At 37.4% G+C, this 23,417-nt stretch overlaps 1 protein-coding gene across 13 annotated transcripts; it reads right to left on the bottom strand.

Moving 5' to 3' along the window:
* LOC112704840 (uncharacterized) lies at positions 1 to 22,923 on the bottom strand. Of its 13 annotated transcripts, none has more exons than XM_072201300.1 (39): positions 22,718 to 22,923; positions 21,999 to 22,113; positions 21,838 to 21,899; positions 21,102 to 21,160; positions 20,581 to 21,015; positions 19,865 to 20,022; positions 19,515 to 19,678; positions 19,370 to 19,434; positions 18,934 to 19,233; positions 18,727 to 18,840; positions 18,571 to 18,639; positions 18,236 to 18,468; positions 17,972 to 18,069; positions 17,701 to 17,886; positions 17,412 to 17,592; positions 16,752 to 16,943; positions 16,599 to 16,642; positions 16,298 to 16,354; positions 15,620 to 15,716; positions 14,785 to 14,957; positions 14,483 to 14,696; positions 14,243 to 14,368; positions 14,029 to 14,118; positions 12,102 to 12,218; positions 11,858 to 11,938; positions 11,410 to 11,517; positions 11,013 to 11,182; positions 10,418 to 10,496; positions 10,256 to 10,330; positions 9,707 to 9,804; positions 9,506 to 9,613; positions 8,712 to 8,769; positions 8,379 to 8,606; positions 7,031 to 8,237; positions 3,632 to 6,954; positions 3,315 to 3,548; positions 2,967 to 3,209; positions 2,288 to 2,365; positions 1 to 1,940 (listed from the first exon to the last, which is right to left on the bottom strand). In XM_072201300.1, the coding sequence occupies exons 2-39, from the start codon at positions 22,101 to 22,103 to the stop codon at positions 177 to 179; spliced, it is 11,193 nt and encodes a 3,730-aa protein (XP_072057401.1). In that variant the 5' UTR covers positions 22,104 to 22,113; positions 22,718 to 22,923; the 3' UTR covers positions 1 to 176. The 13 variants fall into 13 exon arrangements, with proteins under 13 accessions (XP_072057401.1, XP_072057404.1, XP_025611582.1 ...); XM_072201303.1 differs by having other exon boundaries at positions 18,739 to 18,840; XM_025755797.3 differs by having other exon boundaries at positions 18,973 to 19,233.
* Positions 22,924 to 23,417: the final 494 nt, after the last annotated feature.

Below are 23,417 nucleotides of genomic sequence, written 5' to 3'. Positions count from 1 at the left end.
TAATGAAACCTGTTTTTTGTTAAGGATCGCGTTGTCATTCAGGGAAATGGACACAACCGGATTAGTACTTTACTCATAATAATAACTATGAATAATTAGCCTTGGATCACAATATATATGTACACAAAATACCTACGTATGATGATATATTATATTAATATATACAGTGACCGATTTCATTTCATAGCATTGGTATCATCAGCTTCTACGACTGAATTCTCAACCGACTCGTTCTCAGGTGCCTTTTCGTTTTGAGTGTCACTGTTTTGAACAATGTTGCTTCCATCCTCAGTTTCACCCACTTTTGATTCCTGCTGTGTTTCTGAGCAGGTAGTGGTATCCTTCTCACAGGAGCTCTCAGTAATTCTTTCCTCTGTTTTCGGAGAAGGCGGAGTCTCCAAGTGTTTCAAGGCATCTTCATGCATGGCTTCAGTAACATCAGCTTCAGATTCTTTAGCTGCTGGAGAACTGCCTACTATATCCTTCTCCGGCAAGCTCTCCACACGTAGGATGTCTTTTGACTCCTCACCTTGCATAAGTTGATCCCCCTGATTTGTAACAGCACCTGATTCTTTAGGATCAATATTTGCGGTAGAGTTGCCAACTAACCACTTCTCTGAGACTTCTTTCGATTCGTCGTCTTGCATAATTTGATCTCCCTGGTTTGTAACAGCACCTTCAGATTCTTTAGGGTCTATAGTTGCTGTAGAATTGCCAACTAAATCCTTCTCTGGAAAGCTCTCCCCGTGGTTGACGTCTTGCATGATTTCATCTCGTTGCTTTGTAAAAGCATCTTCGGGTTGTTTAATGTTGAGAATTGCCGAAGAGTTGCCAGCCGAATCCTTATCCAACAAGCTCACCACATGTTCAACGTCTCTCAATTCATCATTGTACACAATTTGATCTCCCTGACTGGTAACAGCACCCTCAAATTCTTTAATATCTAGATTTGCTGGATTGTTGCCAACTAAATCCTTCTCAGGCGAGGTCTCCGTAGGTTTGACATCTTTTAACCTGTCATCTTGCATTATTTGATCTCCCTGGTTTGTAACAGCACCTTCAAAATCTTTACTGTCAAGATTTGCTGGCAAGTTGCCAAATGAATCTTTATCCGGCAAGCTCTCCAAGTGTTTGACATCTTTCAATTTGTCATTGTGAACGATATCATTTCCTTGATTTGTAACAGGAGCTTCAGATTCTCTGTCTTTGAGTTCATCATCTTGCATGATATCATTTCCTTGGTTTGTAACAGAAGCTTCAGATTCTTTGGCATCACAGTTTGTAGAAGAGTTGCCAACTACATCCTTCTCCGAAAAGCTCTCCACACTTTCCGTGTCTTTCAATGCATCATCTTGCCCAGCTTGAGTTTCCAGGTTATTAGATTCTTTGGCATCAAGATTTGGGGAAGATTTAGCAACTATATCCTTCTCAGAAAAGCTCTCCACATGTTCGACGTCTTTCAATTCATTGTCTTGTGCAATTTTATTTCCCTGGTTAATAACACCAGCTTCAGATTCTTTGATGTCAGGATTCACAATAGGGGGGACAACAAAACCTTTCTTAGACAAGCTCTCTACATGTTCACTCAACGCTGCTGAAGTGCAAAACACATCAATTGATGCTGTTTCTTGCACTGCTGAGAACCTAAGAGTAGCATCCATTCCATCATCACTTACAACAGCTTCAGATTCTTCCGTCACCTGCATTCTTCCTGTGCCATCAACTAAATCTTCCACATTCACAACTGATGCTGAGGAAACTGGGACTTGACTCTTGTCTGCCTCATCCTCATCAGTCAACTCTCTTGACACATTATCCTGCACTTTGAAGATTCTTTGTGGACCCTCATCAGGCAAGACCTCCACCTCATTTTTTCCCTCTGCTGTAGTGACAGACACAGCCAAACATCTGGCTTCATCATCTACTGGTATCCCATCAACCTGGGATGCACAGACAGAATCACAAACCAGAGGTTAATGGAAACAACAGATCAAATACGTATTCTTTTTTTCCTTTATGGAAATCAGACCATAAATGCTGGATGTGTACAAAATTCTGACCCAATTTCTATAATGTACTGATTCCAAACATAAAGCATCATCAGAACAGAAACAGTGGTAAATATTTTTAGCAAAGCAGGATACTAAAAACGAGTATATGTGTAAACCGAGTCCACTTAAATATTATGAATAGATGAATACATAGCTAATTGATTACATTAAACATAAAATCAACCCACTGACCTGTAAAACCAAGACAGAAGTTTGGGTCTAAAGGGGGAACCAACCTGTGACTCGCTTTGATTATCCATCTCAGCTCCAGAATCAAAGGACTCCTGCACCATTATTTCTTTAGTGGTGGGAACCTGCAGAAATAATTCCATGGGGTTACGGGGGAGAATCACTATAGTATCTATCTATCTATTTATATCATATAAAGATTGATACCAACGTATAATAGAAATGACCTTATGCTATATTGCTTTTTTGTATTTTTGTCACTTCAGCAATTTTGCAAACATGGCAATTTTGCATTTTTGCAATATAAAAAATAATTAGATTTCTATATAGTATTAATATGTCATTTATCATCAACCGTTACAAAATTTAAATGAATTTTGATATGCCACTAAACAAAATTTTAAACTTAATCAATTAATTTAATACATATAAATACTCAATTGGATTAAAAAGTAATAGTTAAATACGATTATTATCTACATTAAAACTCTATATTTTCCTTTGTATTTCTTTTTTGTTGAATAGTTATATTGAATCATATATAAAATGCACTGTACAATATTTTTACAAATTAGCTTTCAAGTTTAACATTAATTTACAAATTATCCAATCTATCCCTAAACACTAGCATTTTAAGTCTATACTATATAGTATAATTAATTTAACTCTCCGCATATCGCACGGGTCTTAATCTAGTATATAATAATATGGGTAAAAAAGGCTTACCTCAATGACTTTGCTACAGCTCCTCCCCCCAGTCAAACAAACTTTTGGATCCCCTGGTGCAGGCAGACTGCAGAGTGAGACCTTAACAGACGAACCATCAACCTTCATTTCCTCGATCATCAAGGACTCTGAAGGGATATTGATGTTCTTTAATGGAAGCCTTTCCGCATTATCCCCATCCCCAGCAACATCATCAGATGCCTCCACCTGATGGTCAATTTGAGCTACAGAAGGATTTGATGCCTGCAGAATTGATGCATTTCCAATCGGTCCCAGAAGAAATGATTGTATGTAAGGATAATAAGTTAATAACCATATCAGCATGCTAGTAGGTAGGAAACACCATACCTCATTACTATCATCACAATCCTCTTGAGTCAAACAATCCTTTGGTTCTGTGGTAGCTAGTGGGTATGATAATACATCGACTTTATCTTGCTCCATTCCTAAGGAAGAAAGCAATTCCATGTTTTTGGACAACAGTTCTGGATCAACCCCATCAAAATCAGTTGTCCTGTGATCACCGATCTCAGCTTCAGGATATTCTTGTTCCTGTTGGGGTGATGGATTTGCTTCAGAACCCTGCATAAATGAGATCAATACATAATTGGCAGGAGAACTATAGCCAGATGTACGAATAGCCATATATGTGGAAAACAACATACATTGGTGCCATCCCTATGACTGTCCTCTACAATCAAAGGATCTCTTGGTTCACCCAATGCTAGTGGACTACAGAGAGGACCCTTGTCAGATGACACATCAACATTGTCTTGCTCCATTAGTGAGCAAGATGATGGTACAACCATATTTTGAGAAGTAAGCTTTTCTGAATCTTCCTGAGAAACCTGACAAGCATCAATTTGGTTACTACTCCCAATTACTGCACTTTCCCCATTTACCAATGGCAGCTCACCCTCCACAGATTGATCAACAGTCTCGGGGGACTTTGAAGGCAACTTATTCACTTGCAAAACTGTATTACTCTGATCTGCCTTCGATCCTTCCATATCACACTCTGGTGTAGACCTTGCAACTAATTCAGTATCACATGGTACACCTACTTTTTCTTCTTTTACTTGAGACAAGCAAGCCAGGACAGTACCAGAGATAGTTCTTTTTGGGTCAACTTGAGGAACATCCAATTTTTCACATGAATCATCAGAGCACACAGGTATCATTGGAGAAACTGATTGCCCTTGTGAGCCATCTTTATCAGATGAACAATTGATCCCTTCTTCCTTAATCTTTGATATATTATCTCCAGATGTAGTGAGAGATCCACCAGCCTGAGAGACATCTTTGTCACCAAGCTCAACCTTAGAATCGTTAAATTCATCAGATGACGATGAACTGACAGAAAGTCCTCTTGCAGATGAGCCTTCTATGTTACTTTCCTTTGTCATCAAGCAGGTGGGCAAATCTACAGTGTCTGGCAGAACATCACCCTTTACACCCTTCACATGTAAATCCTCAGATTCCAATGGAACATTGGTTTCTACCATATTAACATCTGCTTCCTCCTGGATTCCAGAGTTACCAGCCACACCCTTTTCCATTGACTCCTCGAAAGATTCTGAACTCCAAACTAGAGATGTTGCAGATGAGTTTCCATTTTGCTTGTTCACCAAGGTTGAACAGGGCAGAACTGAAGTTTCAGATACAGTTGCCTCTACAAGGCTGCTCACCCCAGAAACACCCGCTAAATTGTTCACTTCATCTTCCGAGCTCGAAGGTCGTTGCAACAATACTTTATCAGTGTCAGATTGACACACTGGTTTTTCTTCCACTAGATGCTTAATACTGTCATTATTTGATGCATCTATCATAGAGTGAATCTGAGATAAATCATCCTTCGAACTGCCAACAGGAGAGGGTACCATATTTTCTTGGGGAACAGAGCTGATATGTTGTTTAACTGCAAAAGAAAGTTCTTTGCATATCGAGTTCCCTTCATCCCTTTTTCCCTTGCAGAGTGATTCAGGACAGCTCTCAAGCAACGAAGCCTCACGCAAATCCGAAAATTTTAATGCATCTTGATACTGTTCAGCTTTATCAGCTTTGGGGCTAACAGAACATGCCATTTCAGAAACAGAAGCAGAAACTGGATCCAAGCTAAATTTTGGAGGTTTTGGAATACTATTTCTATCATGGTCAGCTGATGCAGAAACTTCATCCCCACCAGTCCCATCATCGAAAGAGACTTCGACAGAAGCATGTAAAGAAGACTTACTTTCACTTCCAAAATTTTCAGGATCTCTAGGAACACTAGAAACTACCATTTCCATTGAGAGAGGGGTAATTGCAGTACTAGATGGGGTCTCTTGTTGCTGATCACCCAACATTTCAGCATGTTCACAATCACGAGGTGAAGGCTTTTGGGATATTTCTGTAAGATCCAATTTTGTATCCAAAGTGTGCTCCGTAAAACCAGGAGGTCCTTCTGTGGGTGAAACACCCTGACTGTAGGTATTAGCCTGAGTAGATTCAGTACTAGTGCTAGAATGTTCTGGTTTCATTGCAGCTGTTTCATGTCCTGTGCCACAAATATTAAGGGATGAAGATGACTTCTCTATGGAAGGCTTGGATTGGTCCCCAAGATTATGATCAATTACCAAATGAAGTTTACCACTAGGAGAAATTTTTGATATACTTAACTGATGGGTGAAATCTCCTATGCCAGAATCAACAAGGCCATCACCAGTAGGAAGTTTCTCAGAAGAGCCAGTCTTTGGCGAAGTAATAACTGGAATCGCATCAGGAACCTCCATTTTACCCTGAATACTTAAGTTTTGAACATAAACTTGTGCTTGTTCATCTTTTGCTTTAACATCATCACAGCCACTGGTTTCAGGCGGACTGAAATAACGTTTGTTTTCAACAGTAGTTATCTTGTTATCATATGTACTAGCAGAGATCTGCTCATCCCCATTAGGTAGAGTGCCTTGCATCAGGTTCATTACTCCAGTAGTTGGCATATCTAAACTTGCTCCACACTCCAGATCCTGCACATTTGATACCTCTGAATGTTTTTCACGAAGATGCACTGAAACATCTGAAGTAGAACATGCAGCTCCAGTTGTAGGTATTTCACAACATGCTTTATCTTCCAAGCTCTGGTTATTAGAGGCAATTGCAGCTTTAGTCGTTACATGTACAAAAGTTGTACTCTTATCTTCACTCCCAACAGAATCCTGTGCTTTAGGTTTTGGCAAACAAGTTCCAGAGAAAACTTCCTTCATCACCCGAGCAAAGTCATTAACATTTTGATTTCGCCCAAAAGCAGTAATCTTATCTGAGGATACAGCTGCACTGTCAATCCTTGTTGATGCAACTTTCTGCTGCTTACTTGCGGTAGAATTGGTTGCTCTCTCTTTTCTTTTCGAATCATGGACAGGTACTCCACTGGGCAAAAGAATCTCTAAAGCTTGAGCTTGAGTAGCATTGGCAGCTTTACCAACCAATGAATCCCTAGATGAATTCTGGGCATCATGAATCAAATTGGGATCCTGATCAGATGGAGCTACAGGAACAGCAGGCAACATCGAAGCTGATTTTCTACCACTACGCCGAGGTGCTTCCGCTCTATTTTGAGCTTTACGGGGTTGCCTTTTGGCTGGCATAGATTCAAGTGAGGGAGAATGTGTAGAATCAGAAGCTTGAACAATGCTTAATGGGGTACTGGGAACAGCCTTTGCAGTCAGAGGATCTAAAGCATCAGTAATGCTTTCTCTAGTTGCATTAGCAGCAAGAGAAGTAGTTGAAGTGCCAACAATTGAAGATACGCTTTTCGAAATTTCAGCAACTTGATGAGTTCTGTCCCCCAAATGTTGATCCTCGATCACCACGGTAGGTGTTGTGGTAAGTAAAACTCCACTCCCTGAATTCTCTGAGACTTCAATCTTGGATGAGTTAATTTCAGAAGATTTAACCTTCTCCACATAAGAATCACAAACATCTGGATTATTAACCTTCTCTAAGTCTGAACCTGCAAAAAGAAATTCTTCAGTTAATGTAAATTTTAGTAAGTTAGAACTACAATACCACAGTTCAATAAAATTCACCTGGTGATTTTATTGTACCATGTTCACTAGAAGACAGAAGCACTGTCTGCTTGGATGAATCATCTGACTGCTCCCTTGGCTTTAAATCCTGCTCACCGAGGATCTGAGACGGTTGATCTAGGATAACACACTTTGAATCTTTAATATTTTTATCTAGCAAGCCTTTTTGTTCAGTGGCTTTGCCACCTGATATGCTGCTCGACAAAATTTGCAGATTTGGATTTGAATTTGAATCCTGGTGATCTGGAACATTTGGAATTGGTGGTGATATTGTTGCCTGTTTCTTCCCCCTCCGCCTGGGAGCTCCTGCTCCAGTTTGTGACTTACAATTTTTCACCTTGCCTTGCTCCATCTGTACAGAGGGATGAGTTTCGTCAGTTTCAACCAAGGTGCATAAAGGAGGTGGTTGCTTAGCATTCAGAACAATTTCAGCACCCAAATGATCATTTCCACTATTTAAATTAGCAGCAGCCGAGATGGTAGTTGGATGGTGTGCTGCATCATTATTGCTGGCAGCATCACTCGGGGAGATAATTTTATCTAAAGGTGGACTCCCGTGTTGATTTTGGAATTGCTCACTTATCTTCAAATCAGGACCACCAGTGATAGGAGGAGAAACCATGGCCTGCTTCTTTCCCCTACGTCTAGTCCCTTCAGCACCATGTGGTTTCCTCCCTTGGCCTCCTGCTTGCAACTGTACAGAAACAGCAGCGGCAACTGGCTGAGAATTTGGTGGAACAGCATTGATAGGAATGACAGGCTGTGCATTATGAGCAACTATTGTATCAGACTGCATCACAGCCCCAACTTCAGCAGAATGAGGAACTGAAGACGTTATTTGTTCAAGCTCAGTTCCTTTCGGTAACTGCTTCTCTATTTCAATGGTTGTAAAAGTAGCCTGAGGTACCACTACAGCTGGTGGCTTATCTGAAGCTATTCTTTTTGGCCTTCCACGACCACGTTTGGCTGGCGGAATTACTTCTTTGATTTGCTGGACAGGCAAGCTCTCCACAGATGGCAACATTGGTATTGGGGCTGCTGAAACTGTAGCTGTAGGTTGTGTGTTAGAAGTAGTAACAACAGAGCTGGCAACATTTGCTGGAAAACTTATCCCAGCCACTTCCTTTACTTTGAGTGAACTTGGAGATTCAACTTGACACATCTTCTCAAACTCCTCCTCTGTCCACTGCTCTTTATAGGAACGTTCCTATCATTTGTACACGGCAATAAGCAATTAGATGGGATACTAAACAGTATATAGTTCACGATAATGTAGAGTGTAGTATCTGAACTAGGTAAAAAATACAACTGTTCACACAACCTAACATAATGCAAAATATAAACAAACCTCTCTTGCACGCTTTCCCCTGCCATAATGTTGAATATCAAGACCCCCAACATTTCCACTCTTTCTCTTTACTCCATTAGATTCTACCTCGCCCTTGGAAACATCAGATATCTTCATTGCTTCAAAGAACTGTTTCAGGTCTTCATCAGTAACAAGACGAGAGGGAAGGGGTGGAATAAGATCAGAACCACCAGTTGCCTGCCCAACCACTAATTTTTTCCATGCAGCCTGCAGTTTATTTTTCAGAGTTCCGATCAAATCCCCATGAAACGAACAGCCAAAAAAAGGCAGTATTTTAGCAGGGAAAACCCAAGAAAGTAATCAGTATTATACCAGCTCATCGTCCTTCCTTTTTTTGTCAACAGCTTCAAACACATCTAACTCCGCCTCACTGCCAACAAAGTCAACATTTTAGTCAAACACCTTTTCTTCCCTTCAGCCTTTGAAAAATTATTTGGCGGAAAGAAGAACTGCGGTTTAAAAAGCTGAATTACAAAGTAGTTCTGAAGTTACTTTCATGCCAAAACAAGAGCTCTAGCATAATCACAGAATTGACAGCACAACAATCCTAGAACTAAAATAGACCAGCACAGCAGACACAAGCTAGTTAAAGGGCTACAAGGCTAGTATAGAAAGTAACACATGATTAAAAGCAGCAAACACAGATAAGTTAGAATACTGAAATGACTATAGTACAGAAATAACATGTCTGAAGATAGTGAAGAGCTGCATAGACATTTAAACAGGATGTCCAGTATAGCATAATAGCCACCAATTTGGGATAAAATACTTTTTTAAGTTTCCCTTTGGTGCTCGGCTCATAGTCTGCCTAATATGGTTTTCTAGCTGATATCAAAGTTGATCCTTTTAGGCATTAGCTGCTCCTTTTGTATAGGATATCTTATCCTTTATCGGTACGATTTCTTCCCATAATTTTTTTTAACAAAGAAATAACACTCAAACTACACCCACTAAGTTGTCATTTTTTAAAAAATGTCACCTATGAAGATAGGTAAAAGTAAAAATAGTGTGGTCAACAAGGCCACAACTGTTACTCGTAAGAAACACAGGGAGATGTATCAAGCCATCATAGATGCATAGATTGCGAAAAACTGAAAAGTTAAGACCTGCGGACCAAGATATCATTTAACGCATCATCATCCAGAACAGGTGCAGCTTCCTCTTTCTTACACTCGCGGAGAAGCGATTCCAAGTATTCCCTTCGATCTTCAGCACTACAACAAACAAAAGGGAAAAGAAAATTCAGAGCTAACTCAAAACGCAGTAATGGAATATTCACTTATAACATGTACTATGTCTTTTCCTACCTTGTATTATTGTCAAAAAAGCCAGCAGTTATACTCTGGTTAGCAACACCAAGTTTGTGCTCCGCTGAAGCTCTAACTTGTTCTTCAACAGTTTGAACCTTGATGCATAGTAAGCAGAGGAAGAAACTTTAGCTACTATGAAAAACATACCACCACATCTATGTTGGTCACCATCAAACACTACTACCGACAATTATCAAGCAATTATCCAATTAAGCAGGTAGAGAGAGAGGAAAGGCTAAAACACCTTTGGCAAGGTGTTATAATACCAGTCATAATCACAAAATGGGTAACTCCACATGATTTCATAGAGCATAAGTAATAACAAGTAAATTTTCTGGAGAACCAAACCCTTATTCAACAGCAAACAAACAAACAATTGTGGTTCAAAGCAGTACCAATCAAACTGAGTTCAGCTCTCCTACTCGCAAAAGATTAAATGATGCATACACCACGAGGCCAATAATGGGTTTTAAGTTTAAGAAACAATCATATGAACTATTGCCCTCGCAACGCTAAATAGTAAGTCAAAAGGGGGAAGGTACTAACTGTCTCAAACCGAAGAACTAGAACATCCCTCTTTTGACCAATTCTATGAGCTCTTGCCTGTGCTTGCAGATCAACCTAAAATATTTCTAACAAAGAAATATCAGAAATAGTCGGCAAAAATGGCAACATAACATAGAAAATCATATGAAGAATTTCCATTGCCTGTGGGTTCCAGTCAGTGTCGAATAGGATCACCGTATCAGCAGCTTGAAGATTCACTCCAACACCACCAGCTCGAATACTTGTCACATTAAATCAAAGACAGCATTACTATAGATAAGTAATTTGATCTAATCAAGGACTCAACAATACTCAGGCCTCGTTTGTAATGTCCTTAAGATTATAACCAAAACCAATTGAACAAATATATGCGAAGAGGAGGAACCAAGCATGCTAAAAACCAACAACCTAAAATAAATTACAACATTGCAAAATATTTTCAAGCTGAATTCAATTGAAATCATGAGTCGTCAGCAACAGAAAGATGCCTCATGACTTGGACCCAGTTATATGACTGCAGTAGGAGGTCTTCCATCAAAAAGCAGACCCAATAGGTGAACAGCAATATGCTAGTAGGATCAGACTAACAACCAACAACACATGAAACAGTGGATTAAAGAATAAACATTTTTTGCTTCCCATGCAAATCAATAATCTCCAAAATCAGATTAAAATGCACGTTTAATAATATGAGTTCCCATAAAGGTAAAATGTTAAAGCAAAAAATAGTACTCAAATTTACATAAGTACAACATACCTGAGTAAGAAAATAAAATATGGAGAGTCGGCTCGGTTAAATAAGTCAATTAAGGCACCACGATCACTTCCTGTTGTATGCCCATCCAATCGGAGGTATCGATACTGTTTTAAGCTTAAGTATTCCTCCATAACATCCAGAAGCCTGGTCATTGTTGAAAAGAAAAGAACCTGAGAAAACATTGACAATGATGGAAATTAGATTCCAGCATCTAATATTGCAAATAGACATCTAATTCTCAGAAATAGCCATGAATCAACATAAAGATGGTAAATAAGTTTCTTATACATCTTTCCACAGTTATCACAACTCATAACACAATATAGTACATACATGAAAGAGTGGGGGGGGGGGGGGGAATCAGTGTCCAGCAATATTACTACACAATATTCCATACCCGATGATCTGCTGCTTTCAATTTAGGTAACAAACGATCCAGCGTCTCAAGCTTCCCACAAAGTCTAATAATCGGTGGCAAATAATGCTTAGGCATGAAGTTATCCACCTACAGAAGGCAGAAGTCAGACATCCTCCTAGAACATGATATCTTGCTAATGTAGTCAAATAAACTAAGTAAATTATTTCAAACAGTTGAAAGAAACCCATTTTTAAAATATGTTATGAATGTTACCAGAACAATTTTCTGCCCAGTTTTGAACTGGCATTCTTCAATCTTAATGTTTCAATTTTTTCAAGTAAATAAATACATAAAAATAGAAATATCATTTTGTTTACAATTCAAATCCTATAAGATCCATTTTCTACGTTAGATGAGGTTAGATCGTGATTCAAGTAGCCCAAAATATATTGATATAGATAAGAACCAAATACAAATAAATATATACCTCTTCTGCATGAAGCTGGCTGAGATATGGATGATTGCAAATATTACGAAGCTCCATAACAGAGTTGTGTACTGATCGAGCCTAACAATTGAGAATTTCAATTAGACCACCTGAGTAACTAAATGTGTATAGCAAGCGGAGAATCTCCTCTATTTAAAATGAAAAGAAGAGGTTGGCCTCACTCCACTACTGAAAAGTGTAAAAACAAAACTTCCAACACAATATATTGTAATAGAGATGATACCTTTGTAGTGCCAATAGAACCTAGATTTTCTTCCACCCTTTTCATCAAAAGTTTCTGATAAGCAGAAGCCTCACATCTTATAAGTCTCTCAATCTTTTCAGGCAGTTCATTTTCAACCTACAATAAATTGAAAAGTGGAGGAACATTAACAAACCAACACTAGTAACACACATACGTTAGATTGCAGTTTCAAAGAATCACATTATGAAGTCGTCATTACCAAAAGAAATGCAGCATATGACTTGAATAACACACAACATATTTTACATATATATCAAGCCATCTAATCCCACTGTAACAACTGGTACCTGAGATGAATTAATTCACACACAGAAACAGAATTGAAGGGAAATAGGAAGTGAATCAAGATGAATTCACCCGACGTAGTATTAGTGAACTAAGAAAGTGCAGAAAATACAATAGAACGGTAAGGTAGAAATGGCAAAGGGTTGGAGAGCCAGCCTCTCTCCTAGCCTAATCTGAATTCCTTTTCCAAAAGTCTACCTCTCTCTCTCTCTCTATTTTGCTAATACTTATACTCTCCTCATCCAATCATCAAACTCCGTTAAAACATCCTTCCTGACCCATTTTCACGTTTTCCCCACTAACAGTGCCATGTGGCAAATCAGTTACATGAATATTCTCTACCCCAGTCTTTCCTATTCTACCCTCCACTCTCTTCCTTCTAGTGTAGTGCAAGGGCAGAGGAGAAATTGGCTTCCCTACTGGCTTGGAACTTTCTATTCCCACTCCTCCTCTACTATTTGGGTACATAACATCCACTGATACTGAACATAATTCGATATTCTACCAGAAATTCATCATAACACTAGCATATCTCAAAAAATAAATGCAGTGTGGAAAAGTTTGCTTTATTATTCCACATTCCAGTTCAAGAATGTATGAGCAGCACCTGACTGCAGATTGTAAAATATCTTTGGTAATAAAGAGCCGTACCTCTTATATTGCTAGACGTCTTGTAAAGTTTGGAAAACTTTACTTTATGATACTTAACTCCTCATTACACACAATGTACAAGCAGCATAGACTGCTGATTGTCACATATCTTTGGTAAGTAATGTTCCATAGTTCTTATACTGCTAGACCTTCTCGGAGTGTTTATGAATGATAACATGCAAAGAAACTAAGGCCTAAAGTAAACCCAAAATTATAAAACAATTATTAATATATGCATGAAGAGGTATATATATTTATTATAAAACATCATTTTGGCCCCTAAAAGATTCAATTTTTGACAAAGGTCCTCCGATAGAAAGAAATGAAATCTCAGCCCCCAAAAGATTATCTCAGTTTGACAAAATATACTATTATTTTTTCACAAGTGGCAAATGACTCGTGTATTTGATCCAATCATTTCTATTAACATTTGGATAATTATGTAGAAGGTGCATACCAAAAACACAGACAAAATTTGATCTCAAAACCCTTTTTTTATTTTTTAAATTTTTTGCCATTGGAATAAATAAAAAAAAGGATTTACAAACAATATCACCAAAATAAATCCACTTAGAACAAAATCACCAAATTTGAAGGACCAAAAGATTTTTTTTTTTTTTTGTGAACAGGTTTGCAAAAAATAACCTCAAAAACTAATCTCCAGAACCATCTTTACAGTATATCTCTTATTTTTGGCACATTTTGTTTTGACGGGTTAAGATATCATTTCTTTCTTTCACAGACCATTTTGTCAAAAACTAAATCTTGTAAGAACCAAAATGGTGGTTTACTCATATATTTAATTCACAGATTACTATTAGGAGCGAATGTGATTACAAAAGTTGAAACAAGAGTCATTAGCTATGGAAGTTTAATCATAAGAATCAAGCATGGTGATAGTATAAAGAAAACTCAACGAAGAGCAGAAACTAAACCAAGCTTAATAAGCATAGAGTCAGATATTATTAACCTTATGTTTCAGCCTCCGGAGGACAAATGGCCTTAGAACTTGATGAAGACGATTTATGATCAAGAGATTCTCCTCTTCAGATAGTAAAGCCTACACAATAATTATGCGAAAATCAGTGACATCAAGGTTTGAAAGTATACAAAAATAAGCAGTGTCAAAAGGTGAAAAACAAACTTCACTTAATATATCAAAACAGAAATTATCCAGAACTTACTTCATCAGGTGAGTTATCCCCATTACTCTCAAATGGCTTGTTAAACCATTGAGAGAAGTCCTCTGATGAATTGAATACGTTTGGTAATAAAAAATTAAGTAATGCCCATAGTTCTTCGAGATTGTTCTGCAAATCAAACAAAGAAAGTAATAATATTACAACAATATTCAAAATTCATGAGTGCGTGCGTGCGGGTGTGTATGAGAGAGAGAGAGAGAGAGAGGGTGGGATGGGAAGAACCTGCAATGGTGTTCCAGTTAAAAGCAATCTGTGAGAGCTATGATAATGTTTCAACTCAGCATTTAACTTGCATGACGCATTCTTTATCCGGTGGCCTTCATCGATTATTACATAGTGCCAATGTATTTTACTGAGCTTGGGTCTATCATGCTTGTTCATCAAATATTCATATGTAGTCAACAGAACATTAAATTTCTGATGAACAATCCTTTCCCTGAAACATGAAAGCATTGCTAAGGAGCATTCATCAAGGTATAAGAAATAAAATAAACAGAGTAGATTTGATAATTGAAATCCATTACTTGAATAACCGACGCCTCTCCTCTGGTGGACCAGCATAGACAATTTTATGAATAACAGGAGCCCAGAAACTAATTTCAGAGTCCCAACCAGGTAGAACTGAAGAGGGAACGACAACAAGGAATGGCCCTCTGTCATTTTTTGTTTCCATCAGGTAGCAAATTAGAGAAATAACCTATAAAATACAAGGGTATTAAGATTTTATATAGAAGTATATACACAAGCTCTTCCAACATACTAGTGCATGATCCATAATCTTAACATATAACAGAAAAACAGTATTCAGAGTGATAAAGATAGTAAATGACAAACTAACAAGAAGAAAAACGTAACAAGGATTTTTCTTTTTTTTTTGATAAAAAAAGAATTTCATTAAGATGAGGACAAGGGATCCCCAGTAAAGAAGCAAAAGCACAAAAACCAAAATTTTATCTATAAAGCATAGCTTTTCCATTCTCACATGTTTAAGAGGTAAAGTCACCTATAAAGATCATGAGCTTTACACCAACAAGATGCCAGGCATCTGATTCCATCCCGTAAAACATGCTTATCAGTGACGGTGTGTGCATTACGGTCTAACCAAATAGTCCAAACAGTGAAGAAAACTGAACATTGGCCCAAAAATTTTGCCTCTTTTCTACTACCAAACCCCAAAACCTAGTCAAAAGAAATTGATCTAGGGTTGCAGGGCACACCCGACAATCATCAAAGATGCTAAACAAGTTGTTCCATGAGAAAACAGCTATTGCGCAATGCAAAAACCTAACAAGGAATTAAATAAAAAAAATAGAAACCCAGCCAAGGATATTAAGTTTCTTAGCTAAAAGAACTGGTTACCTGGACCGTTTTACCCAGTCCCATTTCATCAGCAAGGATTCCATTTAAATGATTGTTGTACAACGAAACCAGCCACCTCAAGCCATTCATTTGATATCTAAAGACATAATTGCAATCATAAAGAACATCAAACTCACTGCTTGACTGTCAAGCAATATTAATTAATTAATAATAAATATTTTTGGATTAAAAAAAGAATTTCATTAAGACGAAGATACAAAAGCAAAACAAAACAAAATATTTATCTATAAAGCATAGCTTTCCAGTCTCTCAATAAACAGAAAGCCTTCTATACAAATCATGAGCTTTACACCAAATAAATACCAAACATCTATCATATCCCATAAAACTTGCTTGTCAGCAAATAATAATAATATTACTGCAAGGAAAAATACAATCCCAGACAAGATCAAAGACAATGCAAAATTATACAAATTGTAATCACTTAACATCAAACTCAATGCTTAAATGTCAAATAATAATAATAATAATAATAATAATAATAATAATAATAATAATAATGTGTGAAAAAGCACAACCCCGTACAAGATCAAAGACAACACAAAAGTATACAATAACACTAGCACTCAACAAAAGCAATCAAGATTGAGCCTCAATAGAAGACACAAACTTATAAGACTGAATTGCATGCAGTAGAAGGAGAAGAATTTAACATACTCCCTCAATTTTCCACCCTGTAAACAAGATGGCTGCTCTGCAATGCTCTCCTTTATGCTGCAGAACATAAATTTCACTTAGAATGGAGCAGGGATACCACTCATTACTCAACATAGTAGAAAATTCAAAAAGTATATCTATGGATGATTAATTGAATAAATAGACAATAAACACTTAAAAAATTTTCAGGATAACACATAAATTATTGAAACTCCCCAGCCTCAAACGACGTGCAACTTTTCATAAACCTATGGTAGAACATGACCTTCTCTAGACAAGCACAAACAAACAGAACTAATACCTGTGAGCCATCATATAATACTTCTCATTACTTTCCATATAATGCTGTAAAACAAAATTGGAATAGATGAGTGAAATGTAATATTTAATATTACAATGAAAGGAACCATTTTTTTTCATTGGGGTGGGGAATAGCTGAGGGAAGACTACTTGCCTTTGCTTGGTCACTCAGATCCTCATTTTCCGAATTAGTCTGACCATTCTCAGGAAAACTGTAACTTCCTGCCTCATCATCTTGCCCAAAGCGTCCTGCTGCAGACTTTGCTTCCTGTAGCTTAGACCCAAGCTTTTGAAGATATTTCTCAGTCTCTTTAAGAAGTTGCTTTACGCGATCTGACTTTGCATCCTATTATAAACATTAAATAGATTTCATTATTTAGGGCATGCAAACTTTGACCTCAGCAATATAACTATGTATATTTATTTATTTATTTATTTAAAAAAAAGAAGGATTTGACGTCTGTGCACAAGTTGGTAAAGTGCAGAAGTGACAGGTTAGACACACCATTGGATCAACATCCTCCATGTGTTTGGAACCCACTAAATGATCCAAGGTGCTTAACTCCGGAATAGATCCTCTCAATTGTTAAAAAAAATTGAGGAAGTAAAGTGTAATCTATAACCCTTCAATGCTCTCTCTCTCTCATGTTTTCTCTTGGTCCCACTTATAAAAATTAATAGTGAGAGATCACACTTTACTTCCTCAATTGTTAAAAAAAAATTGAGAGGATCCATTCCTGCTTAACTCCTAACTTCTGCACTTTACAAACCTGTGAACTTTTAAAGAAGCCAAATACTAAAAAAATAGACCTACCTTCACCATCCTCAAATAACCCTCCACGTCATTTATTTTCAACAAATTAATCTTTTCCCGTTGGATTCTATCGATCTTCTCACGATGCGTACGTTCTTTTCTTTTATGGAACTCCTTCACATATCTATTGAAACCCTTCCACCTTTCCCTCTTGATTTTGAATACATCATCAAGTTTTTCCCTAAATATCCAAGTAGTAAAGCAAGTTTTTAAAACAAGCAGGGGAACACAAATTAATAAATATCAACTACAATCGATCATGAAAATAGAAGAGATAAAAGGAACATACTTGTGAACTTCTATCTCACCAAAAAACTCCTTCTGCCTTTCCCGAATCCGTTTTTGACGCTCTTCTTTCATTTTTTGCTCATACCTTTCAAGTTGTTTGACCCTCCTACCATGCCTATGCTTCTTAAATGACTTCAAATATTCTAATTCAATTGCAATTGGCTTGAAAAAATCATTGAGAAAATTACTGCCCACAAAACATTGTACCTACTGTCAAACTTACTTAGACAAAATATGATAAAAAAAAATATTCATAAAACCATACCAATTACCTGCGGAGACGCCGTTGGAGATCTAGTAGTTGTAGTTTTTTCAACTCTATTACACTTTTTGTTTTGGCAGAAATATCTTCAGATGAGTTCACATTTTCCTACATCACATGGAGTGAAGCAAAGAGCATAAGACTTGTGCAAAAATAAAGTCATTACAATTTACAAGCCACATAAATTTACAATGGAACGCAAAATAAATAAATTGTGCATGGGAACATGTTAAGCACTAAATTAGCGAAACAGGCAGTTGAAAGTAAAGCAAACCTTTAACTTGAGAAAACTGGTAGCCATTCTTTGCTTTGCTTTCTGCTGTTTCTGAACAAAACTTCGCTCAACTAGATGCCTCTTTTTCTGCTGATCCATAATCCACCTATCAGACATTGAATATTTCGGAGATTGTAAATTAGATGATGCCTGTCTCTCATTCCCTTCTTGCTCTGTAGTAAAATTGATGCCATGTTTTGATGCATTATCAACTGCAAGTGTTTTGAACATGTCTGCAAGTGACCACAGAAAACAGTGATTATTAACACTTGAAATAACAAATAAAACCATCATAGGAACTTGTTGCAACATTGTTCTAGTAAGATGGCTTTCACCTGGAGAAACATGTTTGGTAATCACATTTCCATCCTTCATCATGGTCCCATGAAGATCACTGTCAGTCCCTGAAACATGTTTCCAATGCTCTTTTAAAGAATATGAAGTCAAGTTATTAACAGAATTGTGATTCAGGGATCCGCTATTGTTAATACTTTGAAACTGACTGGCTATAATGTCTCTTCTATCTATTGGCAATCCAGTAGGGATCTGCGGAAGCCCTTTTGAAGCCTCGTTCTGACCAGCAAATCCAGTCCAGCTATTCAGGCCTACAACAGGAGGTTGGTTAGACCTTCCAACCTGAACATTTCTATTGACATCATCATCCAAATGACTATTAACAACACCAGCAACTGTTGTACTTGAAGATTCCAGCTGCTGAGATGGAGTAGCTAAAGAACCTTGTGCAGCTGCTCTTTCTTGAATTCGTCTATCAACCTCTCCTCTTTTTGTTGCCGAGAGATGTTTCCGTTCATCCGAAAGCATATGGATGTCAGAATGTGGCATAACTTTGTCCTCCATAGTTCTTGGGCTCTCAGTTCCCTTTGGCAAAGAGTTCGCCTCCTGAACTTTTGCAGCAGAAGAGGACCCTGAAGGGGTTGTATCAGGTTGTCTTAAATTATTCCGACCTCCAACTTGTGTCGTTACCCCAGACGTGTTACCTGATTCATTAAAAGATTGTGATTTTCCTTTGTGGTATATCAGATCTATGCAAGATCCATTCTTTATTACCATCATGTTGCTTAGTAGTAAGTCACTGAGATCTTTAATACATAAAATTAAAAAAAAAAAAGTTACCTTCTCTAGAAGAGGTGGTTCCAAGAGCCATTTCAAGATGAAGTTTCTTTGGCACCATACAATTTCTGCAGAATGTTTCACAAAACTGAACATAATTTAAGTAAAATTAATCAAATTCAAAAAGAGATAACAGAACTATGTCTACCTAAATGCTAGATAAACAAGGCACTGAGCTCGAAGTTGCTTTAACTGCTGTTCTTCAAATGGTGCGAAAGAGCGCGCAACAGTAATAGCAGATTTCCCAGTATCCCTGGAAGGAACTTCTTGTCTTAGCATCATTGTTTCCATGCCACTACTTTGCCTGCCAATCTGTCAAAAGCATTATCTAGTCAAGCGATCAAGTTGGCTCATATACATGCCACATAATCGAAGAGAATAACAGCAACAGAATTAGTTTAAACTAATATTTCCTTAGATAGTATAGCAAGAAAACAGAACCGAGATTATAGACAAATCCAGAAACAAGATATGAGTAGACAGCAAGTATTGAAGTACCTGAGCCATTTTATGCTCATCAGTAAGACTAGATGAACTTCCCATGTCATCAAGTGCACTTACACTACCATATTGCATTGAACTTGATAAAATAGGTTTGACCATTGAAGATGCACCAGTAGGAGCTGCCATCCCCCCCTGAACCTTGGCATAAGCACCTGAAATTCAGCACAATTTTTTCAATAACGATTACCCAAAAATTCTAAACTAGGCTTTCCATAATTCACCATTGATGGAATTATTCATATAAAATAAATATTCAAATTCCAAAAAGCATAGAACATTGAAAACCATAGCTCAAATAAGAACTAGTGTTTCAATAGCATCACACAAATAAATTCTCCCATTTCCATGGTTAAATTTACACCCAAAGTCTCCTAAAACCTTTTTTTTAATTCACTTCAATACTTAACATTAAAATTTAAGTTAAAATTTTGAAATTATTCACAATTCTCAAACCCGGGAACATAATTTGAACAATGTTTACCAAACTTCAATATATGGCATTGACATTTAAGTAAAGACATTCCAAATCGTTAGCAGTCCTCAAACCCAATAGCATCATCTGATAAAGTCAACATTCTTTACTTTGCTAATAAATTATGACCTCCTTGGTTTGCCCTAAACACTCTTCTCATGCTACCAGGAAAAGTAAGAAAATTCTCCATTTGACAATTTCTAGGAAGTAGTAACAATGTTAAAGTTCACCAGCTCACCGCTTTTAACAGGAAGGTCATCCAATGGTTCAGCCTTGGTCAGTTTTGCTTTCCTTGTATTGAGAACACTATTGCGAGGATCAATCTGTGAAGGACTGTCAACATGTGGCTCCAAAGGTGATGAAGTATCTCCCCTCTTTCTCTTTGTGGTGGCCTTCTTACCATCCTTTTGATTCAGGTTTTTGTCCCAATTGGCAGCATCACGTCTGTCTTGTGAATGGGAGTTGGCAGACCTAGAGTCCAGACTAGATGGACTTCCTTGATCAAAAGACTGATCACTCCTCTGAACCACAGACCCTTGATAATAATCAGGTGCTCCACTGCTTGGGCCAACTGGTGGCCGGCCGGAAGGGAAAGGGTCCAATTTAGAGCTCTCATTTTCAGACAGGCTCCTTCTGGAATCCTTTGCACCACCCACAGCCTGTGAAGAAGAGCCTGCACAGATTACCAATATATGTGATCAAAAGAACTGAAAAACTATTAGAACATTCTTTCTGCAATGCATGAACACACATAATTACCTATTTGAACACCACCACTCAAAGAAAGACCATGTTGGTTGATTACAGTCTCCATTGCCCTATAGCAGACGATATTAAGTCAGATGAAGCAGGAACATGCATGAAATGTAAAATTGAAGTGCAACTTAAAATATCAACTACCACAAGAAGGATGATTTTGACGTAGGGATGGCAAGGCAGGTAGCCCGGCCCTCCCGCCAAGACCCAACCCAAAAAGAGACGGGTCAACCCGCCCTGCCAAGTAAAGCGGACTTAAAATGCTAGCCCTCCCCATTTTACGGAATATTTGTACAATGTGTACAATAAGCTATATGAGTTAAACTAAGGATCGAACTCTTAACCTTTTGGATCTAGAGCTCTGATACCATGTTATGATACCACTCATCCCAAAAGCTTAAGCTAATAGGAAAAGGTAACACTGACGCTTATATCTCTAATACTGAATCGGACATGCTCCATTTAAGGGTTTGTCACTGACCAATGGGTTGCTGCATGCACAAGGCGGGATTGGAACCCCCAACACTTGCTTAAGCGGACTAGTGAGTTAACCACTAGACCAACCCAACTTGGTTATTTTTTTTGTTAACTTTTACTATCCTATGATTCCTATCTAACTACAGCAACTGTAAAGAGGTACCATGGCCTAGTTAAAAACAAAGCTAAAGAGAAAAAAAAAAAAAAAAAAACAGTATATGCACATGCTTTGAGTGCTACGTTTGAAAGGCAGGTACTTTACCTTGATATCACTTGATATGGCATTGAATGTTCCTTCCCGCTGGATTTCATATGTTGTAATATCTGAAACACTCGTCAAATTAATTGCAAGAATGCCAAGTCTTATACAAATAGAGTAAAGAACAAACATAAATTTCATTCAAGGAATAGAAATAGACATACAACATGGAGTTTAGTAGCCAGCTTAGCTGGCTCATCTTTAGAATTCTGAATAAGTTTATGCAGAAAGTTGGCTGCCTCCAACTCGACATTTTGTGAAGACGCCATCTCATCCGAACTGCACAATCAGAAAGAGACACCATGACATCTCAGCCAATTAGCAATGACACTCTGACCAAATAATTCAGCACAAAAACAGGACAATTATGATGCCCAACATGACCAGGTAAACCCATCCATGTGTTATATACCTGAAATCCTCCATATAAATATACTTAGGAAAATAATTAGTCAAATCAATACTACATAAGATACATAGCCATAACCATTAACCATATCAAGGAATATAATTTTAAAATGGAATAAAATATTCAAAACACCTCAGAACTTTCTACTTGCTCCCGTGTATGCTAGTGGAAACATCTCAAAGTTAAATATTATGAACAACCATTTTCGTTTTTCTTATATCCCAAACTAAAACCCCAAACAGAAGAAACCTCGTTGTTTGTTTTACTGTTATGTATAAGTATACTGCGAATACAGTAAATGTAAGCTGAGGCAGGTGAAATTCTAAACGACATCGTTTTGCAGCTAGGGAATCAAAAGCAGAGAGGCAAGCACATAAGGTTCAGCTGGAATTAAAAAAGTTGGACGATTCTTAAAAAAAGAAATTAGTTTGGGGGAAAAAAACTAAAAACGGCAGAGAAGAAGAAGAGAAAAACCTGATCGGACACTGCGAAAGTGCGAAGTGGCAATGAAGAAGAGAGGTTTCAATCTCAGGTCAGGTCAGCTGCCAACATAACAAGCAAGCAAGCAAGAGAGAGAGAGAGAGAATGGTAATTCATGCGTTTGGCGAAGAAATGAAGGTGACTGACTAAGAAAAAACATATATTTCCGGTCTTAGAGGTGCGAACTCTATTTTTCCTTCTAAACAAAATAAAGGATTTTATAATATTAATGGGAGAAAAAGACAAATACATCCTGATTTTTCGGATTTTTTTTTTTGTTACGAATTTGGGATATTTTTTATGTTTGGATATGAAAAGTTGGTGTGTTTTTGAAGAATATGAAGTTGATTTTTTTTTTAAATCGGAAAATATAAATTAGAGCTTCAGTTTTATGGAGGGTTAGAAAATTTAGGGTCAGATTTGAGTAATGTAAACTAACTTGGGTTGGTTGAGTGGTCAGCTCATTTGTCCACTTAAATAAGTGTCGGGTTCGAATTCCGCCTTGTGCATACAGCAACTCATTAATAAGCGACAGACCATTAAATGAAACTCAGATTCGCAACAAATTAATTCTTAATCTGTTGGTTTGGAAAATACCGTGGACAACTAAAAAAATTTGAGTAATGTAAAATTTAAATTAAAAAGTGTACATATTGATGTTTTCGATTTGTGTGGGTTCAGTTTTTTTTTTTGT

The sequence above is a fragment of the Arachis hypogaea genome, chromosome 1, assembly GCF_003086295.3.
Source record: "Arachis hypogaea cultivar Tifrunner chromosome 1, arahy.Tifrunner.gnm2.J5K5, whole genome shotgun sequence".
NCBI classification, from domain to species: domain Eukaryota; kingdom Viridiplantae; phylum Streptophyta; class Magnoliopsida; order Fabales; family Fabaceae; genus Arachis; species Arachis hypogaea.
Note: the sequence above shows the minus strand (reverse complement) of the source record. Positions and strands in the feature narration are given on the sequence as shown.